Genomic DNA, 23,876 nt, shown 5'->3' on the forward strand with positions numbered 1-23,876 from the left:
CCTTTGCACTTCTCGGCTGTGAAATTTTGAGTACCAAATGAGTTACCTGGGGATTCCACATCACCGTGAGGTTGAAATAAAGTTATGTACCACGAATCTAAAGGGAGGTGCTATCATAGTCTGAGATCCTGCTCAAAGACTGCGTGGAAGCAGTTGCCACAGTAGTGACAGTAGAAGGCAGGGCAGAGAAGGTCTGAAGTGGGTCTCAAGGTTTCTGAGGCATAGATCAAGGTCTCTAAGGCTACAATACACTTGGCATATTTGAGGAATGAAAGGCAGGATGACTGTAGCACTGAGCTGAAGTGGGCAGGGGGCAGGGACCAGATACATAGGAGTTTGCGAACCTGAATAAGAAATTTGATACATAGGGGGAAAAGTGCTTACTACCAAATAAGGTAGTCAATGCAGCCTTCAGAGAGGAAGCAACTGTTGAGTTGGACCCCAAAGATCAACAAGGTTTTGCCAAGATGGGTTGGAGATGCTAGTTTAATAGCATGTGAAAAACCTGGAGGCAAGGAGGCTTTTGCAAAATTAATAAAACTTTTTTTTTTTTACTGTATGCCTGGACAATGACAAAATAGGATAAATAAAAGATGAATTCCCAGTTTTTTATCTGTAAACTTTTAAAATGCAAATGCATTTTTTATTATACACTAGAGTCCTGATATCGAAACTCCCTGAAGATTGGCATTCATCATCATATTACTGCCTTTATATTAATTTGGAGAGTGGATGCTGGGGGATCAATCACAGGTCATCTATTTTCTTTTACCACAAATTAAAAAAAAAAGGGGAACCTATGATTCAATTGAGAGCAATTGCTAGAAAATTTAAAGAAAGTATTCACTTTTATGTCAAGATCGCATAGCTCTAAATTATTTAAAGATCCTGTTACATTTCTTGCTCTGTTGATTCCCACTTTACTGTTTCTTTCAGGACATTTCAAACAGCAGACAAGAGATGAAGTATTTCAACTAAGTCACAAGATCAAATTAACTGTTTGCATCTATTTGAGTTTTGTCTAGTGTTAATCTTGGCCTTACTCATTAGTGTTCATAAAAATAAAGAAAAACCCCAAAGTTAGAAAAAAGTACATAAATCCCATAAGAAGGGGAAGGATAGAACTTTTAAAGTCATATTAATTAGGATTCTAGAATGTGTGAAAATAACCTTAGAGAGAGAACACTGGCCTTATTTTGTAAATGACCCAGAGGGATAGCAGACTGGCCCAGAGAATAAAAGAAATTGTTACTAAGTATTGAATCTAGATACGACATGACAAAATATGAGCCGATCAGTACTAGAAATTAATCTGGTTTAATTCCTAATTCATATCAAGAGTTGATAGGACTCTTAGAGATTACCAGCCCAATGTTACTAACGCAAAAATTCTCCCTGTAAAACCCCTGGGAGCATAAGCAACATGCAGCCCTGAAGCTGGCGCCCTAGCTGGTAGGAAGCAGTTCTACGTCAGCTATAAAACTGGCTTTTAATCTTCAATTGCCAATCTTTAATCTTAAATTGTTTCTAGGAAAACAAAGTAACTCTCCTCAGAAAGATTTATAGCAAACTTCATACACCCTTACCATCCAACTTGGGACTTAATTATCAGTATAAATTCCTCTATTCTAGACAAATAGTTCCTTGAAGGCAAAACCAGATATCTTGTAAATCTTTATTTCTGACTTAAGCGAGTGCCTTGCTTACATGTTTTTGAATGTTCGTTGATGACTGAATGAGTGAATGCCCATATTTAAAAATAGCGAATTAACTGATTTCTTGCCTAAATGTTAGTTCAGGAGGGAAAAGGATTACTCAAGTATCTGAAATATTTCTCTAAAATTTTATTCATAGTTACTCACCTCACTATTCATAAGGTGTACAGTTAATTCTCTGTGCCAGCATTATTAGGCCTGCCCATTGCTGGTAACAGACTTTGAAAAAACCCATTTTCTGACACTCAAAAGTTAAATTATTCTTTTGAAAACATACCCAACTCCCAATACTTGCAAAAGTATTACATGCACATTTTCCCATCAATCTTTAAATCTGAACTTACATTATTAATCTACATCAGTGGATGATAAAATGAAGTCATTTTAGCAAATTATAACTGTACAAATCAAAACATCACTGGTTAATATTAGACAAGAGTATTTTACAAACACTACATTACATATTACCTTGTAATTTCAAACATTCATTTCATATTTGTTTAAGTTTATTTTAGATAAGTGAAACTTCACAGAATTTAAAGCAAAATTTAAAAAATTTAATTCTGTACATTAGTTCCAATTATCTTTATTTTACAATCTATAAGGCTCATGTCATAGTTCAGCACCAAAAAGATCTACGAAACTGTCTAACCAGCCTTATTCATCCCATGTGATAGTTTAAGGTGAAAGTCTGAGAAAATGCTTTATCGATCCTACTTCCAGATCATGAAGTGGAATATTCAGTTTGGCCAGTCATACTATGTAAAAACTTGAGTTTTACCTTTTTAGTTTCATTGAAGAGATTTTTTTTTTAAGTGGAATAGAATACTAACACCATGAATTTAAGTTGTCAGTCTTTTAAGTTGAATTTATAACACTGAAGCATCAGAACTTAACAACTGTTTGTCTCTATTGTTCCTTTTTGTTTAAAATTTTTAAAAGGCAACCAAGAAAAAGTTTTTATTTATTCTTCAAAATAAGGTACAAAGAAGGACTGCAACAGCAAACTTCCTCATATATACATTCCAGTAACATCTCAGTGTTGTTCAGCATAACCCACCTTGTACTGATTCAGGAGCAGACCTAGACCTACACACACAGCTCCCAAATGTGCCATGTTGTCTATACCAGATGTTTGGCTCAATGCTAGCAGCTCTGTTCACAATTCATCACTGCTAGCCTGGATTTAAAGCAACATTCCAGTTTCCAGAACCAGTGTTACTGTCCCAATTCTTCTCTCTTCAATATTTATAAATTTTAGAAAAAGAGCATGTTTGTCTTGCCGTTTTCAAACAGGGTTTGTGCATGCCACTTTTAAGACCACATCCCCTAACCTAGAAACTTTTTTTCAAAAACCACAGGTACTTTCAGTAATCTTGTTTGTTCAAAGTATAAAATTCCTACACGTTTAAAAAACTTAGAATTGTAGAACTAGTACCTCTGTTTTTTTCTGCCAGAAGCATACAATTCGTCATACCACATTTACACACTAAGCTTCATGCATACAAATGGCCAGAGAGGTATGAAGTTTTACAGAGCCCTTAACATCATTTGAATACATTAGGCATTGGCTAGACCACAATAGGAAGCAAATTAGCAAATTGAGCAAAGAGACTTTCCCAAAGACACAATAGTTTTCCAGGCTCCATGTCAGTTACATAAAAATTTAAGCAACATGTAATCCTTTAAAATTGTCCCCAGACATCCCATTCCTAACCATTTCCATACATACTCCACCCACCCCAACCCACACCGAAGTCTTCTACCTCACAGAATTATCTTAATGTTCCCTGTTACTAATGACAGCTGCTTCCGGTTCTGCTGCTGTTGCAGGGAGTCTTGGTACTTTCTTAGCAGGACTTGGAATATGCTAAAACCAAGGAAAAAAGTTATCTCATGTTTTGTTTTAAAGAGTCATGGTGCTGATTGAAGTTCCAATGGAAAAACCGAGAGAACAATTTTGGAGAGGCTTATGCTAATAGTATATTCTATGTAATTTTTTATAGAGAACTAAATATCCATTCCTTTACCTTATAGTGAATTTATTAATACAATTAGCAATGTAGTAAGAGAGAGGAAGGCCACTGAGATCCACCAGACACAGAATTTTACTTGTTACATCTTGCATTCTCAACTCAGATACTAGTAGCTTGACCTGCTACCTAATTTATATAATAGCAAGAAGCAAGACTATGCATTCACCAAATTTGTCGTGAGCAGATAAATAACTTCAAGGTTATAAAGTCTTCAATTTGAAGACTGGCTATGATCCTAGTCAAGTCATTTAACTTCTTGCAACCTCATCTCTAAAATGGGCATAGTATCATTTATTTCAAGGTGGTTTTTATAAGGATTAAATTAGAAAATGTAAATTAAGTACCTAGCATATGACAGGAATTCAAAACATAACTATTATATTACTTCTTGATAATTTTGGAGGTAGATCTGACAATGACCTGAGAAGAGATGTGAGGGTCTCAACACCCTTCTCTACTTCATCTCTCACCAAGACATTACCACAGATGAGCCTTCTCTATAGATCAGTCTTCTTTTAACTTCTGGTACTATTAATAAAACTCAGTATTTACTGTGAACTTTTAAAATGCTAATAATTTAAGCACAAACCACTTTCTATAATTGGAAAATGGCACAGCTGGAATCTAATCCCAGAGACCTTGCTCTGAATTATTGTGCTTTATTGATATTCCTTAGAGTTGCTAATTAGTTAGGTCCCCTAGACCCTGAGATCTGGGGATGGTAGTTTTACCCTGCAAAGCCCAAGACCAAATGCAATGAGCTTTATTTACCTCATTTGCTGTGTTTGAATGCACAAGTCCTACTCCTTCATCCAAGGTGTCATCGTTTGGAGAGGGGCGGCGGGCATAAGTCCTTCTGTGTTTTTCATCCACTCTAACTAGGTACCATGTTCCTTCAAAGAGTGAATCTATTGAACTCTGGGGAATATAGTTGACTAAAGAAAAGGCAGAGAATATGTGAAATTAGTTATGACCTGTGACTTATCAAGTCGCATATTTCCCTATAATTTTCACTAACGTCAGATTAATACTGAATATAGCCTAGATAGCTAGATATATTTATCTTATACATAACACATTGTTATATCCCCCTAATATACTTTTGGGTGTATATTAATGTATATTAACAACAATATTTTTACCCAAGAGATGAGTATCTTCTCTGAGCTTCATGTGTTCAGCAAAGACATCTGGTGTCACACAAGTTCTTGAGTCAAGCCTTGTTTTAAGATCACATAAACTTGCTGTTATTTTATCAAGAGCAGACCCTAAAATAATAATTCCAACATTAAAAAACCAAAAATAGCCTGAAAAAAATGTTGCCAAATGGGGGAAAAAAAACCCTTTTCATTCCTTTTAGAACTACTAGCTATTGTTTAGTTAAAAGATAAGGTATCTGTTTGACAAAGCTTCCTATGACCTCTGACTAAACATTTGTTCAGTGTTAGCCAGTAGACAAGATAGGAAATAGATGAGATTTAAAACTATAAATAGCTTGTCTATAGTCAATCCGTGATACATTTTAATGTAATGCCAAGTCTACCACTAGTTTTTTTCCATGTTTTTGTTCCTTCTAGCTCAGAGAAAGCAAAGAAGTTCCTTTAAATATAGCCAAGACCATAAAGCTATAAAAATTAGATAATTTAGATATGAGAAAATGAGAAATTATTTGATGTTATTTACTCATGTGATCAGACTCAATCATTAGAGTAAAACCTCAAAAGCTGCCTGCATCAAACGGATATGCTTCCCTTTCCCCTGACTATATATCCTTAAAATACAAGTTAAAAGATAAAGTTACCTGCCAAAAAAGGGAAAGTCAAAAAATGTTTAAGCTGATATATTTTTTTTCTGACTTGGAAGGAAGGAGAGAAGATATCCTAACTCAGACATAGTCCTGCCCTTTACCCAGTTAAGATGGATTTTTTTAGATTAGAGAGTAAAAATCTGGCTATGTTGGAAGAAGTAATGAATATTAAAATGTTGTTATGACATATGGAGCAGATTCAAGTACTTGCTTGAGAAGCTTGCGGAACTGACCTTACCACAGCTGGTTCTCAATACATTCTTGTTGAAAGGCTAGTATTTACCTGGTGTGGCATCCTGTGTAACTTTAAGGGAGTACAGGGTGGCGGCGAAACCAGAACCATAAGAGAACAAGCCAATCCTCTTTCCTGCCAGCTGCTGGGGGGAGAACCTGTGTAGGGAGGAAAAAGTTACTAAGAAGTTTAAATGACCTAAAACTATGATGTATAGGAAGCTATGAGGAGTTGGAATAAAAATGTATCCTATAGACTTAGAGACCTAACCTAAAGCTTTATCACTATGATAAGCAGACTGAAACAAGCATTTCCATCTCCTTGAGAATGAGGAGGCTCAAATAAGTTACTTTGTCAATAAGGGATTTATGGTTCAATTGAAGGTCAAAAGTAATAAAACCATGAGAACAGTAGCCAGAAAAGCTAGTGTGAAATTAAATACCCTGGAATAACTGTAGCCTCACCCCATGTATCCTTCAAGTCAATGGAAAATAGGCTAAAGAGCCTGGAAATAAAATATTCTGTGACATGACACTAACGTGCCTGGCATCAAATTTGGTCTTAGAATGCTAACACTCCCCAAATGAAGGGAGTTAAATAGTTGAAATTTATACTTACTGTGCTAGAATAGAAGCAAGGCAACCATACACTGATGGTGTATACATATTTCCATTTTGATTTGATACAAGCAAAGATGCCTTTGTTTTCTGATTAAAGATTTCGGAACTAGCCTTCATAAATGCCTTTTCCACATCTTTATCAAAGTAGGTATCTTCTAATTTAACATCCCTGAAAGATTTGTAAACAAGATAGTTAAACAGTGTTCAAAGACTATATTCTTATTATATTACTGTACGCAATCAGTATTCTAATCTGCAAGTGTGTATGATTCTGTTTTCCCATTTGTTAAAAGCCAAATAACAACATGCTAACTGCTATGGAAAGTATAATTGTTGTTCAGTCCTTTTTCTCAGTGTTTTTTATAATGTTTTCTATAACGTTAAGACAACTTAATTCTAATAGGTTAACAAACCCACTAAAAAGCTTTGTTATCACCAAACAATATACTACTATTTTAAGTCTACGAAAATGTCTATTTAGTTGAGAGAGTCATTATATTACAGGAGCCAAGTCTTAAAAGTTGAGTAGAATTTTATCAGATGGAGAAGGGACACATGCAAGGAGAAACAGAATGAGTTTAAAAATCATAGCATGCTAAGGAGCCTTTAAAGAAAAAAATGTGTGAGAAATATGACAGCAGACTTTGACAGTGGCAATGTACAGAATAGATATGGGGCACAGGGGCTAGAGAGAGGCAGGGAGAAGAGTTAAGAGGCTACTGTAAATATAGGCACTTGTGGGGCTATATTATCATGGTGACAACAGGAAAGGAGCTAAAAAGAAGAAATCGGAAAATATGAGTACAATTACTAAAGAATTCATGTAAGTAAGTCACCATTTCTCTGGGACTCAGTTTCTTCACTGATGACATAAGTAAGTTAGACTAGATGACTTCTAAGATCCTTTTAATTCTAAAATTTTCAGGACTGTATAAAAATTGTTTAACATAAAAAATATTCTCATACAGAAGGGAAAAAACCATAACAACTTCTCATACCCAAAGGCTTCCAGGCCACTATAGATACTATTTTTATCTCTGTTCTGGTCATTAAGGAAATCATTCAGCAACATCCGAGCTAGAGATTTCTGAACCAGTTTGCAGAAGGGTGAGTGGAAGATCATGAAGCCAAAATCATTTAAGGTAAAATCTTTCTCATTTCCCTCTGAAAAAGAAATCCAAAGCAATGTTAAATTCATATAAGCCACTAACTTTTGAAGTTTGAGTTTTAAAACAGGGCTAGGATGGTTTTATATCTTTAAACAGCAAGTAAATATATATTGCATAGTACAATATTTTTATGGGTTTAAAGTATATCAAAAAGCATCCATAGAAAGAACAATATATACTATAATATATTACTGTTTTTCACACTTAAGAGTTGTAATCCATTAGTGGATTGTGTAATCAATTTAGTGAATCAGGGCCAGTATTTTTTTTAAATGAAATAGAATAAAGGATAAAATAGCAAACTGCATAACTTGCAGCATGGATAAGTAATTTCACAACACTTTTGAGTTTAGGAGACACAAACGATGTAATGCGTATTTCTTACAGTGGGTCTTCATAAAAAGTTAGAAAATCATTGTACTGTTAAATATATGCTATTAAATAGTAAGACATTTTACATACTACAAGAATACTTCTTATCCAGAGCCACTAATTTTCTGAATATCTGTTATTGAATATTATTTTTAATCCTCTCATAATCTCTGTAAAGCAAAGTTGGACTATGGAAAAAGTATACTTTATATGATATTGTGTCTTTTAATAGCACGAAATACTGTCCTTTTCAGTACCTCAAGAACTTTTTCATGACTAAGGATGGAGATTAATGATGACACTAAAAAAACAAATATGAATTCACAGGTAGAGTGCAAACAGACTGTGGGGGGAGGATAATCACATTTCAGTAAGTTATTTTCACCACAGTTTTCTCTAGATAACAGTTGCAAGCTAAAATCTTGTGAAAATACCTCTCATAGAAGATGAACAAAATTCAAGTTATTTTCTTTTACCCTACTTTTTATTTTTTTTACTGGGGGTAAGTCGACCTGAGTATTTTTGCAGAGATATATCTCATTTCCAAAGCTTACCTCTTTTCCTAAATCACACATTCCCTGAAACTATGAGAAAATGCTATTTGGTGGGTGAGAAAAAAATGGTTAAAAGACACTAATGAAGGATGCCCATGAAGCAGTTTCTTACTGAAGACACCCATAACATATACCATCCTCAGTAAATACCAAGCCAAGGAAAATGAAAAAAAAAAAAAAAACAACCAAAAACCAAAAACCAAAAAACAAACAAACAAAAAAACAAAACCCACCTTTCTGCCATTGGGCACGGATTTTTTTGCGGTAGACAGAATAGCAGCGGTCTAATGCACTGAAGTAGCACTCTATGGAGAGTTTTCCATTTACTACAGGATATTCAGTAAGCATATCAGGCTTGTAAAAGTCATAGGCATGTTTCATGTGTGTCCCACGAAGTCCTATTAAAACCAAAAAGGAAGATGTCCATGTATTTCTGCTTCTTGATGTTTGTACGTCAGTAAGCATATTGCATTATCAGGGGCCTTTCTTAACTATCTAGTCAACTCTCACCACTTGCAGTGTAGGAATCAGAAGGTGCCACCAATATATAGATGAAACAACATATAACCTTATCCATGGACAGGCCCAAGGCTCCTTTGATATACAACATTTTCATTCAAGTTTTGTTTATCTGACTGGGAGATTACAATTGATTTACTGAACTGAAAACAAATTAAAATTGCCACTTACTATGTGACTATAGGCAAGTTACTTTATTAAGTTATTACTTAAACTCATTTTACTTCTCTATAAAGTGGGAATAACATCACTTACCTCATACAATTGCTATGAAGTCTAAATAAAATAACACGTATAAAGCATTTAGCAGGCAGTGCTAGCACTGAATGAACACTCGGTAAGTGCTAGCTTCTATTTTCAACTTTCTCAGCATATTGTGCTAATTAAAACACACACACACACACACACACACACACACAACTCCCAAATACTCACCTCGCTCAAAAATTAAAGGAGCATTTGGCCCAATTAGCATAGCAACAGCTCCAACCCCACCTGTAGGTCTAGCATTTCCTGTGGCATATACAGCAATATCTCCTGTAACTACTAGGGCATACCGTCCTGGGAAAAAAAAAAAAACCTTTTATTAGTACAAAAGAAAGTGATCAACACTATAAATATCAGACATGTAAACTGAAATTTTCCCCAGAATATGCTTTTCCCATATTTGATAAAGAAAAAAGGTCCGATTAAATTTTAATGATTTTGTCCTACACGATAAACAGTTTGTAATTCAGATGAGTTGAAAGTCATAGCTATCTTCCTAAATATATTCAAAGAAGCTTAACTGATAAAAGTTTGCATATGACATTAATTAAAAGGTTATTTTGGCCTATTCATCCTCAAGGAGTTTCTTTGGAATAAAGGCATGCAACATACCATCCCAATAGCTGGACTCAATCCAGTTAACAGCATTGAAAACAGCAGCTGTGCCTCCATAGCATGCATTAGTTGTGTCTATTCCTTCTATGTCTGTATTCCCAGACTCCTCAAAGAGTTGCATCAAATTAGTCTTCACTGACTTTGATTTGTCAATGATCGTTTCTGTTCCAACTTCTAGCCGCCCAATGCAATTATAAGAAAGGCCATTTCTTTCCATAAGATTCTGAACCACCGTCATGCAAAGAGAGTTGATATCTTCTCTGTCTGTACAGAAGCCCATCCTGGCCTGGCCAAAGCCAATAGTATACTTTCCAGCATCTACACCATCGTATTTTTCTAATTCTGTTTGATCAACATATTGAGAAGGAAAATAGATTTCAAGTGCAACAATTCCCACATCTTTTGGCCAGCAGGCTTCTGCATTCAAAGGAAGTGACCCAGGCATGGTGAAAGAGCTTCAGAAAGAAAAATAGAAAAAACATTGTTTCAGGTTATAAATTGCAGGTTGTCAAGTTCAAACTTGAGAAAACATTAAGAGTTCAACAATCATTTGATATATTAGTTTCTAAATTTAGCATGTTTTACTTACAGCAGTCATTTAAAAATATGTGGACGTAGCAATTATAGTATGAATGGAATACTATTATTTAAATTGTTGTCTTTCAGAAAGGCTTTCCTCCAAACTAGACATCTTTAGATTTAAAACACGATTATTAGAAGAAAATATTTAAATTAGATTCTTCCATGTTGTAAAGAACTATAAGATGAAATACAATGACAATTTAAATGTGGCCCACAAATTAGAATTCAAGTACCTGATCTATTCCTGGCCACCCAAAGAAGTTTAAATAAGTCATTCATTCATTCATTATAGGTATGTTGATTATTCACAGCTATTGACTTTAGAGGATTTTAAAAATTGTTAGATCAAACAATATTGCATTCTTTACTGATCTAGAGCTAAATAATCCCAGCAAGTAGAAAAGCCATCCTACAGAAGTCTGCCAAGCCAATCTGTACATGCCTCTCATATTATAATCCTACCCTTCCAAAGAACCCCCTACCTATAACCCAGATGTTTAAAATTTTAAGGAAAGACAAGTTTCAGGACCTATCGCAGGGTCAAATGTCAATATTCTATACTTTCTACAGCTAGTATATAGGCAATAACGATCATAAAACCACAAGGTATCACGTAGCTTCCAAATTAGAAAAAACAACTCTGATTTAAATTTCAAAACTGGAATCCACATATTAGTGTGGCAACCAACTATGAAATAACCTCCTAAAATTGCCCCTTCTTTTTTAAAATGGGCACTAAAAAGTTGGACACACTGTAAACCTTTAGTAGTGTCTAGATTTATTTACCAACAATAAAAAAAAAAGTGCTAGCTGATCAAGGTCATTGTTATGTGCCTATGGGCAAGTCACGTAACCTACCAGAGCCTAAATTTCTATAGCAGTTGTATTAATCGGGAAAAGAGAAATTATTCTAGATATTTCAAACAGATGGAGGGAATTCAATACAGGGAAATAGTTACAAACTTGTTGGCCGGGCTACAGGAGCAAAGGCAGGCAGTTATTCAGATCCCATGAGCTTGCATTCCACTGAAGCTGCTGGAACCACCAGTACCAGCCCCTCTGCTGCTGAGCTAGAACCCAGAGACTGCAGCTGCTGCCACTGACAAACAAACAAGATGGCTACTTCTTCCCACCTTCTAATCGCACTTGAGTACTTCCTTCAGCAGTCTAACCGAAATGCACATGTCATAGGAGTCAAGAGAAATGCTGCTGTCAGGCTTTGAAGAGTGGTGCAATTTCCTGTTTAGGTATCACATAATTGGATGGTGCTGTTTAAGTGGCAGAATTTCAGACCTTCGTTGACATAAAGGTCTTGGCTTATGAGAGTTTACCTGGGTCAAACTGGTTCACTAACTTTCTACAGCATTTGCCAATTCGACAATAATTTGACTCCTAACAATGAAAAGTCAAATCTTATATTTATGTCATATGTCTTCTGCCACTGCAAATTTTGGGAATAGTGTTAGGTATAATGAAATTACAGACTACTACTACTACAGTGAGTTAATTATTAAAATCTTGAGAGAATATCTGAAGTAGGAACGCTAATTTTAAATCATGAAATCTACACTTAGCCCATAGGTCATCAACCTAAAAAATAAGCACCTTGAAATATAATCACACAATCTAAGTTAAAAGTCTTAAGAGATATCGGTTGAATCTTCCTTCTAAATACTAGAATCTTATTTACATTTTCCCTATTCATTGAACAATGACATGTACATGCCAAACATTTGGGATAAGTTTGACAGATGATCTTTGCCCTCTCAAACATTCACTGTTTTGTGGGACAGTAAGATAGAAACAAATAATAATATATAAACAACATGGACAGTCACATTATGTTTTGGAGAATTACCTAACCCAGCCTGGTGGCTGGGGAAGGAGTGAGAAGGCTTTTCAGTTACTGGTGCCTGACTTGAGTCTTAGGAATGAATAGGAATAATTGGTAGAGCTCTGCAGGAGCAGATGGTGGTGGAAGATTTTCAACAGGGTGGAACATAAACAAGGGCACACTATAAGGAACTATAAAAATTTTGCTAATTTACTGAAGTGAAATTTAAAGCCCAATGAGTAGATCAGGTAGGATCAGATCATAAAGTTTCTGGTATGCCGATATTAGGTGCTGTCTAGTGAGTGGATTTGAGTTAGGAAGCTGATAGAGCAGATAAGACATAGGTCACGAACTAGAGCAATTACTGCATGAGCTTCAAAAATATGGAAGGATCAAAAAATTGGAAGAAATTGTGATTGACTAAACGTCAGAAAAAGAAGGAAATGTTTACGATGACTCCCAGATTTGGAGCCTCAACTGTTTTGACTTGACCAGCTCACTGTTGGATACACTAAGTGAACAGAGGCACTTCCCCACTTTGTTCTACTTTTCCCCTCTCCCATGCAAACTCATCAATTTTATAATCTAAACTTTGCTACAATGAACTTGAAATGAAGACATAAAAGGACTATCTAATGTCACTATACAGAGTCTAAGTTTACAGTAAAATATGACTGTCTTCTGCATAGTCCACAGAAAAGAGCTCTACAACCAGTGTTTAAAAAAAAAAAAAAAAAAAGACTAGTCCATATACTTATAAGAGGAATCTCTCCTATATACTAGCTTCTAAATCACTAGAGCAGCGGCAGTAGGATTAACCAACCTTCCCAGTCTTTTCCACAAGGTTACCCTTCAGATTCTTTGAGCTCTTCCAACTGCTCTAAACATGCTAAGGACAGTTTCATTTTCCCTGCCTGACCCAAAAGCTTGCAATGTTTTTGGAAATAAAACGGACTAGTATATATAATCTTCTGAAGGTATAAATAAGTTTACAAAAAGCTATAATGCCAGGCTTAAATCCAAAATTAATCTATATGTATCACATTTACTATAACTGACTAGTTCTTGAATTATGGCACTTACAAAATAAAGTGTTATTCTTAAACCTCCTAGAGGTTAAATGACTTGCTTCATTCAGGAAAGAAAATGTAGCTTAACTAAAATAACCTATACATATCGAATTAAATCATGACTCTGATCTCGGTATGGGAAAAATTTCTACATTGTCAATATTGCTTATCCTCTTGGCTCTTTTCATTATACTCTTGGTAAAAAGCCATCTAACGTGAAATATTTAGCTTTCAGTTGAAAATGAAGAAAAGTAAGATTAAGAAGGGAAAGGGAAAAATTAATACAGAGAAGTAATTGCTTCTGTGGCATTTCGAACAACAAAAAGTTTTGATATAGTTTCTGGTCTGTAATCTTTATCCTATTAAGTGCATGCTCTCCTATGCTCTCTGAAGTAGGCCACATACATATTAGAAAAAGGAAAATAAAGGCCAGCTAAAGATCTGAGATTTTCATATTATGGTGTTAATCCCACAGAGAATGGGGATATTCTGGTTAATAATTCGCTATTCTAATCATCACAAAAAAATTTTCTAAATAGAATGAAGTTTAAATTTTGACAACTTAAAAAATTACCTGCATATCTTTTTAATTTTTTGCTGATAAAAAGGTACTTCACTATTTTTCAGAGCATTGTAGTCACAATAGAAAAAAAGTATAAGCAGGATGAGAATTCTGTATTTATGATAAAATGTGTAAATTTTCTTTTTAAATTTCATCTTTAAAAAGGAGGGAAAATGAACACTTACCACAGAACTCTAAGTCTATTCTAAAGTGAAGGCTCACTCCCTCTGGTGGAGAAAAGAAGCTCTAGGTCCTATTTTCTAGGACACAAAAGGGACCAAAAGGGACCAATATGCTCCTGAGAATATTTAAAATCTGTGAATGAAAGGGAACTGGAAAAGGCAGGGGGATGGGGGGGATAGGACAGGCAGGGAAATCAGCTGAGGATGCTGACACAAGGGTAGCCTTGACCTAGCCCCTCAGTGGCTGGGGAAGGGAGGGACTTCGGCATTAATCTCAAGGAGTATGATGCCAGTCTCCTAAGTAAGCTCTCTACCTTCACTCTCTCCCCTGCCCTAGGCTAACTTTTCCAAAATGCACATCTGACTTTTGCCAAGATGTTATTTAAAATTACTCTAATTTTCTTCTCTATTATTTAGGGTCAGCCTCTTTGTACTAGATGAGGAGCTTCTAGAGAACAGGAATTATATTTTGTTCATCTTTGTGTCCCTGGTACCCAGCCCAGTTCTTGGCATATAGTAGAAGTTGAATATTGAATTAATAAACTCCTACTAGCCTTTTAATCTAAAATCAATAACAAACTTAGGAAATCATAATATTGAAGCACACACCCCCCGAAAAAAACCAGAATCATAAGAGTGCCATGGCAATACGGAAAGCAATGAATGCAAATAATTAGATTATTGGTTCGAGTAAATTTGCAATCACTGTCCAATTTTACATAATCATAAAAATCTATCCATAGCCCAGATATGTTATCTTTTGAGGCTGTAATTTAAAAAGCACTACTGGTATAAATGCTTGCCTGTGATTGTTTCTGATTAAGTAGTTTGCGTGGTTATATTCATCTAGATTTTTTTTCTCTTATGAATGAACACTCATTTTTAAAATTAGCCCTAGATTTAAACCATTAGTCTAAAAAACACAAAATTAGACAGTCTGCTGAAGCGTTATAGCATTAACTAATATTTAAAGATGAGATATAACATTGCAAGGGGTTTTAAGAATGTGTGATGCATATGAATAGTTATTTACCCTAGGATAAAAATTAAATCCACCCCCCTCTTTTTTTTAGAGAACACTTTCCTTTAAAAGCATGACAGGATGCCATACCTGTGTAATGGATAAAGAACTTCAGTCTCCAGGTCTGTCACTGTTTTCTCCTTCAGGCACTAGGAATTTCAAATTAGAACTTTTTTAAAGTCATAAATTACCACACGAATTCAAATAATTTGACTCTAATTCAAAGTGAGTGAAAATAAACATTTTCTTGTCCAATTACATTATGTAGAACAGAATTTGTTCTATAATCAATTGATGGAAGTTCATATTCAGGCTTTGAACCGAGTATGATGCTGGGAGAGTTGTATTCTTAAATTTGGGTTTTCAAGAATTGGGGAAAAGGAATAAAGTAAGTTGTACTAAGCTAACAAACTTCTGGAGTAAAGAGATACATTCAAGAGCTTGCTCTGCACTTAGGACTTTGCAGCGTTAACAATGTCTCTTTGAGCCTCGATTTTCTCATTTCCAGGAAATTTTATTATCTTCATTTAATCTTATGCTCCTAGTTTTCAACTCGGACACCTTCGCCCTCCCCAACTTTTAGAGTGACTTTCTCCTTAGTTTTTTTTTTATTAAAAAGATAAGTATTTGATGTATCAAGGCAAAGGAACATCAAGCTTCATCATTTAAATTATGTGGAAATAAAATGGAAGATGACTTTGGAGCATTTTCTCTAGTCCATCTGTTTTGTTGGATTGTTACTTGAGACAATAGTTCCTATGTTTAACAAACAGTTTCCTTTGCTCTCTAATTACTGGCCAGTTTGGCATCTGCCCAGAGACTACATTCAGACACTATTTAATAAAGCTTTATTTTTACATCATTAGATCATTTAGAGCTCTTTACAAACTTAGTTCCTCTTATGTCATTTATCCTCGTCCTCCAAAATAAATAAATTCTGATTTTTATAGAAAAAGACTACTACATTCCAAAAAACTTCTGATTAAGGTATTCTATATATGCTTTGAGAAAATAATCTATTTTCTTTATTGCCTAAAATTATGCTTTTGTAATCTGAAAATTAAGCAGACCACAGGTGCGAGTTGTTACTGGTGGGAAAACATGATTCCCTCTCCATGTTGACACTACTTAAAAATGTGATATTTCTTCTTGAAACCATGTACGTATATGCATTTGACATTATTTATGCTAAAGAAATTTCCCCTGAACTGCCAATATTTCTTCTTTCAATTTTGATTATTTAAATTAGGGAGGTAGGTTGGGGGAGAGGGAAGAGAGGGAGAGAAAGTGAGGGATAAGGAGGGAAGAGAGAGTGGGTACTAGAGCAAAGAAAGAAATAAAAGGGAAAACAGATTCACAGAGGAGGCTGTGCTACTTAAGCCCTCTGGGAAAAGAGAAGTCTGGAGAACCAGTGCAGGCAGTGAATGCTATATTGGGGAAGAGTCTATCAGAAAGGGATTAGGCTTTCCATTCTCTTCTGCAGCTGCTAGAAGTGTTCTCTATTCTGACTAAAACAGCACTGCCAAAGTCCCCAAACAGGTTATCATCAGCTTATTTCTAACAGAAAGTGTTTTCAGAGCAAGTGATTGAGGGAAGAAGCATGGGTCAGGAAGCAGTTAATGAATTAAGGGTCTGGGCAAGTTACCAAAAAGCATGTTTGGAGACTCCCAAAATTCAGCACATGAATTTTGCGTTTGGCAAAGATTAACTGAAGAATGATGAGACTGCCTAGAGCCAACTAGGTTCATGCAATGGTGCCTTCTTCTGGGGTTTAGTCAGTGTTCTGAATTCTTCCTGCTGGCTCAGCCTTGATTCAAACAGGTGGTCAGAGGAGTTCATCCAATACATATTTTAGTACGTTATAAACTATAAGCAATTATCTGATGATCTTTTTCACTATTACAGGAGAGAAATCCAGGAAATTGAGAATAAACTGCCTTTCTTCCATAAGAGCAAGCAAGCAAAACTGATGTTAAGAAAGTCTTGCCTACACCTGTACAGTCTGGTCTAGTTCTCTAAGTATAAAAACATGGACATCCCTGCCTCCCCCTAGAGTTACTGGTCTACTTATTAGAGGTTCTACTCATATTCCAAGGCCCTGTTCTAAGCTACTACTTCCAGGAAGATTTCCTAGCGTTTTCTAACCAGAGCCTTGCACTCCTACAGCAGGCATGTCATTCACACCAAAGTCTTCATATTTTCTACTTGCAATAGAAAACTAATTATGGCCAGTCTTCTTATCCACACTGGGTTCCTAGACTCCTCTCAGGAGAGAAGCTGTACTTTGATTCTTCTGAAATCCCTGTGCAACCTTAGAGTAAAGAGCACTTAACTGCCATTTTTTGAGGGGCTGAAATTGAAGCTAAAACAATTATAGCACTGTTCCCTAACCTTTTTGGCACTAGGGACCAGTGCTCCTATGAGAATCGAATGCCTGATGATCTGAGGTGGAGCTGAGGAGGTGATGCTAACACTGGGGAGCAGCTGCAAATACAGATGAAGCTTCACTTGCTCAACTGCTGCTCATCTCCTGCTGTGTCGCCCAATTCTTAACAGGCCACAGACTGTTACCAGTCCACAGCCCAGGGGTTGGGGATCCCTGAATTAGAGGACGAATCTTGTAGATTCAAATATTTGTGGCAGCCCTCATTAGTAAATTCTTTTTGCTATCACTTTTAAGATGAGCTGCAGCACCAAATAAGCTCCCACAAAATTGGCTTTCTACTGCTGTTGTTCAAAGTAAATGGTAGGTTTCAACTGTTCTCAAATCCTAACCTGAGAAATGTTAAGAAGTCGAAATGGAATCAGAAGAGAACATTTGTTGGTCTTACAATCATTCCCACATGCACACATCCCCAATCACAAACCCTGCAAAAATGAAGCTTGAAAGAGTACCTGCTCCCCTACTGCTCTAACTATACTCAGTTGACAGCAAGTGAGCACCACCATGTGCCAAGCATTAGGATGAATAAATTAGAAATTGAGTCTTACCACCTTCGCATAAGATTGGGTAATATGTTTCTCAACCTTTTTAATCTATATCACCTTCTTGAGAAACATAAAAATATCACAGCTTCTATATTTGGTTTTTTAGTAACCCAACATAAAATTATAAGACTCTATAGTCCTTTCTAAATGAAACTCAGCCTATCAAGCTCCTCCATCCACAAGCGCAACTGTATCTCCCCACATTCAGTCCCACTGGATTATGATTTTAAGTAACTCTAGGGTACCCAGGAAACATATTATATCAATATCAGGGTTTTGTATTTCCTGGAAGAAAAGCTATCTAAAATCTCAATCAAAAAATTCTTTAAAAAATCAAACCTAATTAAGGGAAATAAGATGTAAAAACATTCTGGAGGAATGTTTAAGTAAACAAGATAAAAAGCAATGCCCAGAATTAGCTTAAAAGATGAAGTGGACTTCTATGGCCCTGAACATAACACCAATTTAACTCTCTCCATTGGAAACACCTTCCGAGAACTGGGGTTACTGACTAAACTAGAACTGACTGAACTAAACTAGAATTGAAAAAAGGGAAAACTTCCAATTTAGAAGAAACCTACAACGAAATGTTTTTTTCCCTATCGTAAGACACGTTGATTCTGCTCTCCTTATGCATAAAAAAACCTGAAGTTTTAAAATAAAGTTTTGATCAAAGAAAGAACACAAACTGCTTAGATGTCTCAAGCTGCAAAAAACCATTTGGCACAGATACATGTTAAGGAATTTCAACCTGCCTTCTGATAGAATCTGTGCAATAAAAGCCCACTCAGAAGGAAATATGTTAACTACTATTTGTCTTAACTTTGTCATTTATCTTGCCATTGTTTTTCATGATTCATTCCTGAAATAGAGCAGACGTTACTCAGCAGAATACATCACCCTACTGCAGCATGTTGGCAAGAGCATTAGCAGAAGGGAAAAGCTGCAGCAGAAATGAGCATCGAAAGAAGCCAAAGACCAAAGACCAAAGACCAAAGCCACAGGGCGAGCATGACAAGCAGACACCTCATATTACCTGTTGTCCAAATCCCTCCTCCAAGATGGGTCAGAGCAATCCTTTCTCTACCACTGGTCAAGTTAGGACACACGTTTTCAAAGACTCCATATACTTCGCTTTGAGAAGTCCTTGACTGTGGATGCCTGCCCATTACACCATCCTAACAGGTCAGGCTGGTCCTGAAGCTATTAGCAGGGAGGTACAGGTTGTCAGAACACTGAAGAACCCTATTTTTTTAAAAAAATGGGCATAAAAACATGGATGCCGGAAGGAAGGTGGGAGGCAGGAATCTATGATATTTGAAGCAGAGAGCGAAGCAGTCAAGAGCACAAATACTCAGGCGCTTTAAATCACGGTTGTGGTGCTTTCTTGCACCTGAGCTTGAAAATAAAAGTAATGTTGCCTACTTTCCTTCCTCCCATTAACTCTCTAAACGTGGCGGCAGGAAGACACACCCCCCCGCCAACCTAAAACCTAAGTGTGATCTTCCCCACCCTTTGGTGGCCACCTTTTACCCAAGGCTCCGGGAACGCCCTGACAGCCCAGCTCCTTTCTTGTCCCCTCTTGATGTTCCCCCTCCATCCCCTCACGGCGGTAACGGGCACCGTCTTCAACGTTCTTTGCCTTCTCCCCTCCGCAACCCGCCTGCCCACACCAGGGTCCCTGGCCCCACCTCAGATCCGCCGCAGTGGGCCCCAGGTGCCTGCGAGGGGCGGCCCCGCACGGCCCCAACTCACGGCGCCCCATCCTCCCGGGATAGGTCCACACCTCCGCCCTGACCCGGACGGAGCCAGAACTCCTTCGGGCCTAGTCAAGGACACCGCCTCCTCCCGTCCCTCACTCCGCCCGCGGCCCCTCAGCAGTCCAGCTCTGGTCTTTGGCACCGGGAACTCACCCAAAGGTGATCAGGTGGTACTGAAGGAAAAAGAACGAGCTACCAAGGTGGAGTATGTGGCGCCTACCCTCCGCCAACAGCTTTATAGCAGCCCACCAACCCGACTCCGGCACCGCCGGGAGTCGGTGGGAGGCGGGACAGTGGCTCCAGTAGCCAATCGTGGCCGGCAGAGTAGCCGGGTAGTGCCCGCCCCCCAGTCCAGCTTCTACCAATCGGAAGGAGAGTAGAGGCAGCCTCTCACTAGGATTTTTCCCTCAGGGCTGGAAGGGCGGGGGAAGGGGCGGGGACAAAGGCAGAGGGCCGAGGAAGTGGGGTGAGAGAGTGACGTCGGGTGGCCCGAGAGCCCGCCTGCCAATGACAGAGCGGCGCGAGACGGCGAGAGCCAACGGGAGCGGAGTGAGAGGTTTTTCGACCAATTGGAGCCGAGTGAGAGGAGATGGGGGCCAATGGGGCCTCCGCGTCCCACCACTGGGGAGAGGTGGTCAAGTGTGGGAGAGATAAGTTAGGCCCCGCCCGAGAGTCTGTCAGGTTGCCTAGCAACCAGAGTTAGGCTTCACCTGTTAGATTTCTGAAATACTTGATTTGAATTCAATCTTAACATTTTCTAGTTTCCAGGCCAGCCAAGTGCGCCTGCATAACAAGTTGGAGCAGAACATATCGTCCAGAATTTGTAAATCAGTAAATATTCTAAATAGCCAAGTCGTAAATACCTTTATTCAAAACTATGTTGACTTTTTAAGAAACTGCTGTTTGGGCAATTCTTTCTGACTAAACTTAAGAGAGTGTGGCGTTAGACACCAGTGAGGAGAGAAAGGACTTTGTCTGAGCAGGGAAGTTGATCCCTGCTAGTGGGTGGACTCTGAGGGAAGGGGCTCCATCTGACCCGTTTTCCACTGTATCCTCTGAGCTTGTTATGTGCTATGTGCCAAATAAACAGTTGATGAAAGCAGGAGGGAGCCCCATAATTCTGAGTATAGATAATCCACAGGATAAGGGCTACCTAGCTTCCCCAGAAAACAGATAGGAGCAATTCAAGTGTGAGGAAATCACTGAAACACTATTTGGGAGAATCCAAAGGACAATTATGGCCTTAAATTAGACTCTGCTTTCTCTCGTCCTCAAAGAAGCGATAATACTTCACTTTGGTGGTGTTGTGTCCAGAATAACCAGACCCAACTTGAGTGCTCTTAACCAGGAGACAGTTTATTAGCCGGCGGCTGTCCTTGCAAAGGAGCAGCCCCGAAATGCCAAGATACAAGGTTTTTAAGCCCTAAATCCTATTCCTCATTCTGTCTTAAACACAAAGGTCCATCTTTCTCCTATTCACTACCTGTCAACCCACTCGTCAGGTGTGCAAGCGGGAAGTACAGAAGCAGAAAGCTTGTGTTAGAATGTTATGTTCCTATGGGTGATTGCCTATGTTCCCATGGACAATAGCCAGTGTTCCCATGGGCGATGGCCAAACAGTAATTTTCAGCTTATATAAAATTGATTATTTTTCATGCCACGCAAGCAAGCAGGGTTAAACAGGCTAAAATTGGCAGTTAGCGTATGAGCTCATTGTTACAAGTTTCATGATTAACAGAATGTGGTTAGGGGTTCCAGAAACTAGGCCTAAGTTATAGACTTCTTTTGTCCAGTTTCAGGTTTTAATTATTCTTTAACCCTTTCACATTTCAGCGGGCTATTACAGTGGGGGACCATGAGAGGTTTAGGGTTGTTTGTATCTCTCACCCTCTGGGTTTGGAAACTGTTAATAAGGGGATGCTGATGATTCTGTGCATCACATAACTACTGTTCTGTGAAATTTATTAGCCACTATAGGTACTAGTGATGCAAGACAAGGCAAATTTCCCCAAGTTGGCAGGGAGACCAAGTCCTGCATGGAAAGAAGAGAGTCCTTTGAGAGAGAGTATAGAAAGAAGTCAACACACAAACCAAAGTTAGAGTCAAAAGGAAAGTTTATTAGGAAAAGGATAACATTCCACAGACAATGTGGTCTCCTTTCAGAGGCAAAGAGTGAGAAGGACTAAGAGAGACAAGACAGAGATAAAGAGTACTGAGGGCGGGATGGAAAGAGGGACAGTGAGAGGGACACTGAGAGACATGGACAGGCAGTGAGTAGGGGACCCCAGTGTTTAGGGATTTCAGTTTATATATCATTCTTTTTAAAAATTGTTTATTGGGGTAAATTGGTTATTACAATATATAATTTTCAGGTGTACACTATCATTTGACATTTTTATATTATATTGTATGTTTACCACCCAAAGTCCAGTTTCCTTCAGCTACCACAAATTTGATCCCCTTTACCCACTTCACCCTCCCTCTGTCCCCCTATATTTGACCCCTTTTACTCCGTCTACCTTCTCCCACCTCCTCCACCTCACTAGTAACCATTAGTCTATAGTCCTCTGGTAACTACTAGTCTGTAGTCCATGTCCATGAGTCTCTGTTTGTTTGTCCTGCTCATTTGTTGCTTTTAGGTTTATATCCCACATATAAGTGATATCATGTGATTTTCAACTTTTTCTGTCTGGCTTATGTCGCTTAGTATGACTATCTCGAGGTTCGTCCATGTTGTTGAAAATGGCGGTATTTCATCTCTTCTTATGGCTGAGTAATATTCCATTGTATATATGTACCACTCCTTCTTTAGCCAATCATCTATTGTAGGACACTTCGGTTGCTTCCATGTCCTGGCCACTGCGAATAATGCTGCTATGAACGTGGGTGTGCAAATATCTTTTTCGGATATGGGTTTTAAAGTCTTTGGGGTAAATACCCAGTAGAGGGATTGCTGGATCATATGGTAAATTAATTCTTAGTTTTTTGAGGAACCTCCGTATTGTTTTTCATAGTGTCTGTACCAATTTGCAGTCCCACCAGCAGTGTATGAGGGTTCCTTTTTCTCTGCATCCTCTCCAACACTTGTTATTACTTGTCCTGTTGATTATAGTTATTCTAACAGGTATGAGATGGTATCTCATTGTGGTTTTGATTTGCATTTCCCTAATAGCTAGCGATGTTGAGCATCTTTTCATATAGTTGTTGGCCATTTGTATGTCCTCTAGGGAGAAGTGTCAGTTCAGGTCCACTGCCCATTTTTTGATTGGATCATTTGGTTTTTTGTTGTTGTTGTTATTGAGTCATATGAGTTCTTTGTCTATTTTGGATATTAGGCCCCTATTGGAAGTGTTGCTTGCAATTATATTTTCCCATTCAGATGGTTGTCTCTTTATTTTGTTGACGATTTCTTTTGCTGAGCAGAAGCTTTTTATTTTGATGTAGTCTCATTCATTGATTTTTGCTTTTACTTCCCTTGCTTTTGAAGTCAAATTCATAAAATCCTCTTTAAGTCCAAGGTCCTTGAGTTTAGTTTTTGTGTTTTCTTCTATGCATTTTATTGTTTCAGGTCTTATATTCAGGTCCTTAATCCATTTTGAGTTAATTTTGATGTGTGGTGATAGACAACAGTCTAGTTTCATTCTTTTGCAGGTGGCTTTCCAGTTTTTCCAGCACCATTTATTGAAGAGGATTTCCTTTCTCTACTGTATGTTTTTGGCTTTTTTGTCAAAAATTATTTGCCCATATAAATATGGATTTACTTCTAGACTCTTGATTCTGTTCCACTGGTCCGTGTGTCTGTTTTGCTGCCAATACCATGTCGTTTTGATTATTGTTGCTTTATAGTATAATTTGAAGTTGGGCAGAGTGATGCCTCCAGGCTTGTTGTTTTTTCTCAGGATGACTTTGGCAATTTGGGGTCTTTCGAGCTTCCATACAAAGCTGATGATTTTTTGTTCTATTTCTTTAAA

The 23,876-nt window shown here is 37.6% G+C and overlaps 1 protein-coding gene across 6 annotated transcripts; it reads right to left on the reverse strand.

Moving 5' to 3' along the window:
- Positions 1 to 1,824: 1,824 nt before the first annotated feature.
- Positions 1,825 to 20,211, reverse strand: HMGCS1 (3-hydroxy-3-methylglutaryl-CoA synthase 1). Of its 6 annotated transcripts, none has more exons than XM_011373867.2 (12): positions 20,059 to 20,201; positions 19,182 to 19,348; positions 15,248 to 15,306; positions 9,904 to 10,361; positions 9,460 to 9,585; positions 8,739 to 8,903; positions 7,409 to 7,574; positions 6,409 to 6,579; positions 5,842 to 5,948; positions 4,894 to 5,019; positions 4,523 to 4,686; positions 2,286 to 3,585 (listed from the first exon to the last, which is right to left on the reverse strand). In XM_011373867.2, the coding sequence occupies exons 4-12, from the start codon at positions 10,349 to 10,351 to the stop codon at positions 3,496 to 3,498; spliced, it is 1,563 nt and encodes a 520-aa protein (XP_011372169.1). In that variant the 5' UTR covers positions 10,352 to 10,361; positions 15,248 to 15,306; positions 19,182 to 19,348; positions 20,059 to 20,201; the 3' UTR covers positions 2,286 to 3,495. The 6 variants fall into 6 exon arrangements, with proteins under 6 accessions (XP_011372168.1, XP_011372172.1, XP_023375514.1 ...); XM_011373868.2 differs by having other exon boundaries at positions 3,133 to 3,585; positions 19,182 to 19,390; positions 20,059 to 20,194; XM_011373866.2 differs by lacking the exon at positions 19,182 to 19,348 and having other exon boundaries at positions 1,825 to 3,585; positions 20,059 to 20,210.
- Between the last annotated feature and the right edge of the window lie 3,665 nt (positions 20,212 to 23,876).

The sequence above is a fragment of the Pteropus vampyrus genome, unplaced genomic scaffold (genome assembly GCF_000151845.1).
Source record: "Pteropus vampyrus isolate Shadow unplaced genomic scaffold, Pvam_2.0 Scaffold234, whole genome shotgun sequence".
Classification (NCBI taxonomy): Eukaryota; Metazoa; Chordata; class Mammalia; order Chiroptera; family Pteropodidae; genus Pteropus; species Pteropus vampyrus.